The sequence below is a fragment of the Nycticebus coucang genome, chromosome 12 (genome assembly GCF_027406575.1).
Source record: "Nycticebus coucang isolate mNycCou1 chromosome 12, mNycCou1.pri, whole genome shotgun sequence".
Classification (NCBI taxonomy): domain Eukaryota; kingdom Metazoa; phylum Chordata; class Mammalia; order Primates; family Lorisidae; genus Nycticebus; species Nycticebus coucang.
In genome coordinates, this window is record NC_069791.1 from 56,697,048 (window position 1) to 56,705,900 (window position 8,853).

The 8,853-nt window shown below is 54.2% G+C and overlaps 1 protein-coding gene across 4 annotated transcripts in view; it reads left to right on the plus strand.

Annotated features, from left to right (window-relative positions):
* The window catches only part of TSPAN11 (tetraspanin 11), a 75,275-nt gene extending 67,099 nt beyond the window's left edge, over nucleotides 1-8,176 (plus strand). For all 4 annotated transcript variants that reach the window (XM_053555275.1, XM_053555273.1, XM_053555267.1 and 1 more), the window contains exon 8: nucleotides 3,769-8,176. In XM_053555275.1, coding sequence (XP_053411250.1) covers nucleotides 3,769-3,828 — 60 coding nt within the window. In that variant the 3' untranslated portion in view covers nucleotides 3,829-8,176. The remainder of the gene's footprint in view (nucleotides 1-3,768) is intronic.
* The last annotated feature ends 677 nt before the right edge of the window (nucleotides 8,177-8,853 follow it).

Here is an 8,853-nt window from a genome sequence, read left to right on the forward strand (position 1 = left end):
AACGATCTCTTGCCATGCAGAGAGCGTGGCAAGGGAACTTTGGGCCTGGAAGTCATGTGTGGGAGGGGACAGGAGATGGGGGGAAGACAGCACCCTCACCATCTTGGAATGCCCAGAGCAGTTATGTGGGGCAGGGAGGGGACTTTTCCTGAGAGGTTCCAGAGGACACAACAGGAGCAGTAAGTGGAATATACGAGGAGACAGTTTGGTGAACTATTAAACAGTGGTCCTTGCAGAGTGACTCAGCTCTCTGCAGCTGCAGGTTGGGGACTGCAGGGTTGCTGGGCAGAGGCCCCTCCACGCGGAGGTTCTGCATTTGGGAAGCGCTGCTGTTCTTTCGGCGAGGGCCCCACAGGCCCCTCCACCCACCTTAGTCATAGAACTCCTGACACTGGAGACAGTTTCAGACTTGGATGGGATTATCAGAGTCCTGAGGAACCGAGGCACCCCGAGATCATAGACTCATCCACGTGGAAGAGCCAGTGCTGTCAGCCCTGGCTGTGTGTTAGAATCAAGTTTATAAAATGCTATTGCTCAAGCCCATCTGCATAGGCTCTGACTGGGCTCAGGCCTGCCATGGGTAGTTTTTAAAGCTCCCCAGGTGATTCAAATGTGTATTCAGCATTGAGAACCCCTGGGCCCATGTTATTCATATACCAAGCCCTGCTGGAAAGTCACCTGATGAAAGTCACACAGCCACAGGCAGGGCCATCCAGGACCCCAACTCACAGGTCTCTTTTCTCTGTACCACCTTCTCTTGTGGGTGCACGCTGGAGGCGCTCCACCTTGACATGACTTTAGAAGCTAATTTATAGAATATTCTGGCTGGGAAATGTTTTACTAAAAATGTCACCGTGGCCCAGCTCTCTTTTCCCGCTGCCCTCTTTACACACATTGTCCTGGGAGCCTCCCCCCAGGACACCTGCAGAGGTGGCTGAGGGGCACATGCTCTGTGTCCACTTGCAGCAGAACCTCATGCCAGGCGCTATGCTCAGTGCTACAGCCCCATTTGCTATAGCCCCATCATAAGCAGGGGACAGTCCCTTCTCCCAAGAAGCTTTTGTTTGAGGAAAGAGGACAGACAAGTGCATGGGCTGTCACAGTGCAGTCCTTGGTGCTGTGTGGGCATGAGCCCATCAGAGGCCCTCACAGACTGGGAAGTCAAGGAAGGCTTCCTGAGGAGGTGATTTGTCAGTATAATTAAGTCCTAATTGAGCTTGACAAGAAATGACAGGAAGGGAAGAAGAGCCAGAGTGAGGAAGCAGCGTGTGCGAAGCCCTGACTGGTGGACGGAGAGTGGGATCTTTATCCCGAGGGTCCTAGGGAGCCACTGCCAGGCCTCTCAGAGGCTCAGGGTGCTGGAGAGGCAGGGTGCTGTGCCATTGGTCACTGCCATTCTAGTTTTTAAAGAATCTCACCAGGAAAGGCCCTGGACCGGTATACAGACTAGAGGCTTTCGTGTTAATGGAAGGGGATTTGAGGCTCAGAGAGGGATGTAACTGTACCCAACATCACACAGCCCTAAATAGAATCTAGCCCACCATCACCCCTACATTCTCAAATCATAAGATGGAAACCTGGTTTAGGGCACAGAAAACTCACTAGATGGTCAAAATTGGGTGCAAGTCACTAAGAGGGAAACCCAAGAATCATTTCAGATGACGTCCCAGAACCTCCTGGGCACTTCCTTCATGCTCCCTGACAACAATCAGGTGCTGACTTGGAAACCTCATAAAAAGCTGAATGCATGGTGGCCTTCCTGTTAAAAATGTCCCATGTGTGGCCAAGTGCTACACCCAGGCAGCCACCAGAAGAGAGCACCTTGCACTATGCAAGCTGGGCCCGCAGCCCACCAATGCTACCTGCCATCTCCAGCTGCTGCAGTTAACTCATCCCACATTGTCTCTGCTCACCCCCTGCTGGCGGCCTGGAGCCATCCATTCTGGTTTCCCAGTGAGGGAGGGAGATGCTGATGCTTACTCCGGGCTCTGATGGTTCAGCATCCTTTACCTTCCGCATGGTTTGGGCTGGGGTGTATGCATGCACGTGTGTACACAAGTTGATGAGGGCATCCTTTACCCTCCTGCATGATTCAGGGTACAATGTGTGCATGTGTGTGTGCACGTGTGCATATATGGACACACACTGATGAGAGACTGGCCCACTCCCTCCACCTGTACTGTGGCCTCTCCCGGGAGGCACCATGGGAACACACATCTCGTGCAAAAGTGTATCAGCTCCTCCAGCCTTCTCCCAGCAAGAGATGCAGACAGTTTACAGCACAAATCTGTGCTGGGCCAACAGCTCCCTCTGGCCTCCCCATTAGTGGAGACAAGAAAGGTCCAGATAACCCCACAGGAAAATCATCAAGCCGTGAGGTGGGGACAGGGGAAGAGGGCCTGCTGTATGACAGGGATCACTGTGACAGCCACCTGCTCAGAACTAGTGGGAGACACATAGCCTCCCTAAACTGCCTATCAGCCAGTGGCCCTGAGGCCCCAAGAGAGATGGCGCTGCTCTCAGCACAGAGTCCAAAAGCTGAAAGCAAAGTCCGTGCTCCCCACTGTCTTCCAGGTTGGGTGGGATGGAGAGGAGGGAGGAGGGGATAAAGACGGGCTGCTCCTCTGCTAGCCTTGCAAAAAAAAAAGACAAGGCAGGTACCAGCCCACACGCATCTCCACCAGCCTGTCCTCTTCCCACTGGGTAGAGCTCCATATGCACCCAGATTTGCACCGGCAAGGCCAGGTCTGCAGCAGCTATTAGAAAAGTTGGGGGAAGTCAGGGCACTGTTTCCCACACTTAGAGAGACCCACCTCCACCCCTGATGTGACGGGACAGTCATGCAGCTGCCCTCTCCCAAAGCCCCTCTCCTGTAGACAGAGTTGAGATCCAATGACATGTCATTGTCACTGTGAGGGTCATGATGACTGTCATGGCACTCCTTGTCTTCGGTGCATCCTTGGGTGGGAGAAAAGAGAAAAAGAAGAGGAAGGCAGGGGAGGACCCATGAAGAGCAAGGTGAGAGAATAAAGGTCCTCTGCATTTTAGAAATGGGGAAAGTGAGATGGAGGGTGTTATTCCCGAATCTGTGCCTGCCTTGGGCTGGATACCTACCCACTTCCTGTTCAGCTAGTGGATACTGATAGAGGCGCCGGCAGGTGGGATTCCTAGGACCTGGCTTTGGTGCTGCCCTGTGTGCTGATTTAGAGGATGAGCTAGAGACAGCTCTAGGTGCTTTCCTAGGGTCTCAGTTTCCCTACTGATTTCTGTGTATCAGCAGAGTATCAATAGTGGACCTTAGCTTTGCTCTGGAGTGTGAGGTCAGCAAATACAGGCAGACTCTTTTCTGGAGAAAAGGACTGCTTCAGACAGCTCTGATGAGAGGTTGGAAATGTTACCGCTCAGGATTTAATTAAATTAGGCCACCTCTTGAGAATACCTAGGACCACAGATCGGTAACATGGACTGGGAGCTTGCTAGGAATGCAGATTCTCAGTTCCCTGTCCAGGCCTGCAGAATTGTAACCTGCCGTATTATGAAGTTCCCAGGTGTCCATGAAAGCGTGGAAGACATGCTTAGTTGGATAGTGGTACTCAGAGCATGGCTCCCCACACACACCAGCATCACCTGGGAGCTTGTTAGAAATGCAGGCTCTCAGGCCCCAGGGTGTCAGAGCAGTGTGAGCAGCACTGCTCTGGGGCCCTGTGGACCAGCAGCTTCTGGGGGTTCTGATTTCTCTTTGCTCCTCTGCTCTCTTCCACCTGGCAGATCTGCGGAATGGTTCTCACCTGCTGCTTGCACCAGAGGCTCCAGCGGCATTTTTACTAACTGTCAACCACCTCCCCTTGCAAGGACACGTGCCCACATTTGCCGGGCTTGCAGAGTTTAGTACCAGCTCGACCAGGGCCCCAGATTCCCCTCCCCCTCCTCTGTGCCTTGCCTTTGCAAATCCACCAAGTGCCTGCTCCTCTCATCCATGCAGGATCCCTGCCCCACCCCTCCATTTCTGAGCCTGCACAGCTGGATCCTGGGCAGGGGGATGTTCCTGCCAGAGGCTCTCACCAAGCACAGGACACATGTGTACTACAGGAGGGAGAGAACTGGGCTCTGCTCCCTCCCAGCTCCTAATCCTGGGGCCTCCCAGCCCTGCATTCAGTGTTTGATTCCCCAGGTGGTGCTTTAAAGCCTCAACTTGCCCTTCCCTCTGGGAAATGCATGAGCTGGGGCGGAAGACCTACCTGGCCCCTTGGCCTGCTCACTCCCCACACTGCCTCTCTCGGGAAGAGAAGCCTTGTCCTGCTGGCCCCGTCCTCTCCTGCATGGCCTGGGGGTAGGGAGGCCTGAGGTGGGACCACCATAGGCTGGATGGAGCTGCCAGGGAAGGGAGGAAGGGACCAGGGGACAAGATGAGGACACCAGCACCTGCTGCCCCAGAAGCAGAGCACCATACCCCACCCTGTGGCCTTCCTGGGAGAAATCCCCCTGGGAGACCATAGCCCCAGGCCTCAGCCTCTAGTAATATGTCCCTCAGGGACCCCCTGTTCTGGGACCTGGTTTTTAGGAATGCCGGGTTTTAAAACCATCTTCAGCTCTTAATGTTGATGGATATAAAACTCCTCCCTTACTGGACAAAATACAGCCCCTGCAAAGTTAGGGCACTGAGAAGGGGAAGCTCTGAGTGGAGAGTACCCCCCTGAACCTCACCTCCCCGGGGCCTGCTCTCCCTGACCACGTGGCCACCACCGTGTTGCTTCCAGGGAGTCCCACTCTGCTTCCCTTTCTTGCTTGTCTCAGAGTGGACACAGTGTCTTTTCCCTTTTGCATCACTGAATTACGCAAGGAATCTTCAGAAAGAATTTTCCCAAATACTAAGAACAGAAAGAAAGTCTTAGAAATAACATACATGCTGGCAGTTATCTGAAGAATGAGTAAAAAGACAACCATAAGAATCCCCTCAATGGCCATTACAAGGGGGCAGCTCATAACACAAGAACCCCAGGCCCAGCTTCCATACCTCCCAGGCCCTGCCTTTCCCCCAGGGGACCTGCCTACTTCCCCTACAGGGCGGTGGGTGGCACCTTTCCATGCTGATTTTCCATGCTGAGGCCGAGAGAGCTCACACCTCCCTCCCCATTCAATCCTGTTCACAGCAAGATGGGCCCAGCTCTTGCTGACCTGGGCTGGTCCTTCGGGAGGTCTTGTTCTCTCTCCCATACACAGGAATGCCTGACGATCACTGACATAGCCCTGAAATGTCCAGAAGCTACATCCTCAGAGCAGGAAGTACCCACATGGACACGGGGAAGGCCAGCCTCTGGGGGAATACTTACTACCTCCTCCATTGGGGATTCTCCAGGCCTGTCTGGAGCCTGGGATGGTTTACTTCTGCCCAGAAGGCCCTGGGGTTACCAGTGGGAATTCATTAAAAGGAAGACCGCTTTCCCCGCAAGCCCAGACCACACCATGGCTGAGAGAGAAGGTGTAACTTGTGATTGTCTTTGCTATTCTCCAGCCTCCAGGGATTCGTGCAATTAATCAAAAACTGACCATGACTCCACACGCATCAAGTCTTACAGAGTGGAGGCTGAGAAAGGGAGAGGGGGCCAGGCTGGAGCTGAGTCTTCCTGCCCGGCACTGGGGATGCTGTGGCCTTCCCTATCTGCTCTAGCCGTGACAGACCTGTGCTCCGTACATAGCCCAGGAGAGCTTGACCCATCCTCCTGGCCCCAAGTGTTGGGTCAGGGTCAGTCTGACCGGGGCAGGATTAGCTTTGCTTCTGCCACTGGGCATTATCCACACAGACTACCACAGGATGGAGGGGCTGGTCCAAGCTGTAGAAAGTGGCAGAACAGCCTAGAGTTTCTTGGAAATAAGACCTTGTTCATGCCAACAGCCTGGGAGATGAGTCAGGCTTAGAGGAAACAGAACCCCAGAACAGGTTCCGCCTAGGAGTGCACAGAGGCGGAGTTCAGAGCAGTGCCCAGGACAGTTCCTCCCAGGTCCCTGCTTGGGGGCTGTTACAGTCTTGAGTTCCTTGGAGAGAGAGAAGGGTATGCCTGGGGAAAGTCACCATCAGTCCTGTGTGGGCACAAGGCCTTGCACACCAGAGGTGAGCAAAGAAGTGTCAGGTGCTGGATGCATATAGCTGTGGCCAGCACATCTCATCCGGGACACATAAGTGTCTCCCCTAAGCTCTCAAGGGCAGACACAGAGTGTGGCATGTCCCTGAGTCCCCCGGCTGACGTGTGTTAGGGGAGGGGCAGGAGGGGATGAAATGTCTATGCTCCCCCACCCCGCTCCCTGACAGCGCCCGGACCCCAGGAGCTCCCCAGGCATACCCACAGGGAGGCAGATATGCCAGGGAGTCCTTGCGTTCACGGCGGGCCTGCCAGGCACTCAGAGTGTGTTAATCACCGTAAACACATTACCTCGCATTGCCCCAATAATTTCCTCATCCCATTTCACAGATAAGAAAATTCAGGCTCAGCCAAATTAAGAGACGTGCTAGGAGTGTCAGGCGTAATGACTGTTGCCCTACAACCCCCAGCCAGGGGAGGGGTGCAGGAAAGCTGGGCTGGGTGCCCCTCTCCTAGCATCCCACAGCATCCACCTCTGTAACGAGCTGTCATCAGGCTGACATTCAGGAACAGTGCCACTCAGGGGCATGTCACACGGCAGCACCCTCTGCACCCTCTCCCAGGTGGAACAGAATCCTAAGTCTCAGCCCAGCACCAGCTGCCCGTACATGCACCATCAGTGCAGAAGCCTGGCATTTTTCAGGCTAGCAGCCAGGCCTCCTGGTGGGGGTGCTCAAGCAGCAGGCTGAGGGGCCATGGCACCTCAGGTGCCAATGTTGACCCCAAAGTGAGAGCAGGGACTGCCCCCAGCTCTCAGAGCCTTCACACAGGGTGTGGAACCTCATGCCTCATTTGGGGGCTTGGGAAATCCTCAGGCCACACCCATTCCCAGAGACACCCTGGGGAGGGAGGGGCACCCTGTGGTACTGATGTGACCTCCTCTCCTGCCTCTTTCTCTTTTTTCCTGTCCCCTGAATAGAGCACCTGCTGTTGCTGGGGCTTCAGGGTGGATACTGTGTGATGTCTCAGGGATCTCACTGTGGGTGGCCACGGACATTTAGATCCAGCGGGGCCCAGCATGGCCCTGGAGCATAAGATAGGTCCCTGTGACGTGCCCCAGGACCCTCCTGCCCTCTGCCACTCAGGACCGCAATTCGAGGTTTTGAGGCAGGGGGACAGAAAGTCGCAACAGTTTCTGCCATCACTATCCACCCCTTACCCTTCCTAGAAAATACTCTGGACTCACTGGCCCCTCTGGGCCTGAGGAGGGGAAAGCAGTTTGGCCCCCTACAGAGAAAATTGGGTCTTTTCACATTGCCGCTGGGTAGTGCCCACCAAGGACATGGAGTTCAAGTGCGTGAACCAGTGGTTCTCAAACATAAGTGAGAGTCAGAATCACCTGGGGCTCCTCAAAACAGGTGGCCACCCGTGTCCCCCAGATTTTCTAATCAGGAGAGGCATAGCCAATAATTCAAAATGCTAACAAGTCCCACAGGTGTCGCTGCTGCCGCCGCTGCTGGCTCAAGAATCACACTTTGAACACCACTGCTTTAGATTACATGATAAAGGACACTGCCACCTCTACAGGTACAAACCTCAGAAATCAAACCCTGAGTCATCCAACAACCTGAGAGCATCCCCACTTGATGCACTGTGAGGGGGTAGGGCATGCCACTGTGTCAGCTCACAGCCAGGGGTGCCTGCCGCAATGCCTGGTCCCCTCCTGGAAGCCGAGACATTGTACGCCCCAGCCCCGTTTTCCCACCATCATCTGCGTGCCTTGAGAGAGCCCGGCTGCGCCTGGTTACTCCCTTTGCCTGTTGTGCGCACAGTCCCGGCCCTGTGCCCCGTGCCTAGCGTAACCCTGGTGCACATGCCACTAGTCATTCCAAGCAGCTGGACGTCCGTGAGGCCTGATAACCTCCTGAAACCAGCTGGCCCTTCCCTGGGGGCCTCACAATATTCTAGAAACAGAAAAGATGCCTTAACCAGCCTATAGGGAAACTGCTCCAGTTGTAAACATGCTTCCTTAGCAGGCCTTGTTGCAAGCCCAGCTTCACATGCCAGGGGGCATGATAATAAAGGAATTGCACCCAGGACTGCCTTCTGCTGAGTTTTATTCTCTGCAAGGAGATCCTAGCCCAAATGTATTATGACCCACTGCTCCATCCTGAGGCCACTGTCCTAGTCACAGCTCTCCTGTGTAAACCCATGATTAGGGTCCTGCTCACCATTCTGTTATCAGAGCTCATCATTTGTTTGAAGTGACCTCTCTCCCCTGCCCACAAGTCATTAGCCATTGGGTGCAAGCAATTGCCAGGAGCCTTGAATTATCTTCCTCCTTAAGCTCTGCCTTTGGTCCATCAGTATTTTCATCCCATTGGCCAAGAGGCGCAACAGCCTGATAATGAGCCTGTAATGTGCCCCTCCCCCATACCTGCTCACCCCAGCAGGTACAGAATGTGGGGCAAAGGGGCTCCCTCTGGCTGAGCTGCTACCCCCAGACCATCTCACCGCTCGGTGAGGGGTTTCTCCACTGGGGACCAGCTAATTTGTCCTCACCTGGACACCTTTTCATCTTAATGCAAAAAGACAAATCTTTGCTAAAGGCACTAGGTTGTCCAGGGCAGAGCTAAAAAGTACACTACTTTGTCTTGTGGGACATAAAACTCTCATTCTCTTTAATTCACTATTCTGTCTAGAAAACCCACTTTCTAGGTGGGGTGGGGCGCCTGCACAGCACTGGATAAGCTGGGCTCAAGGGGAGTTTGAGGCA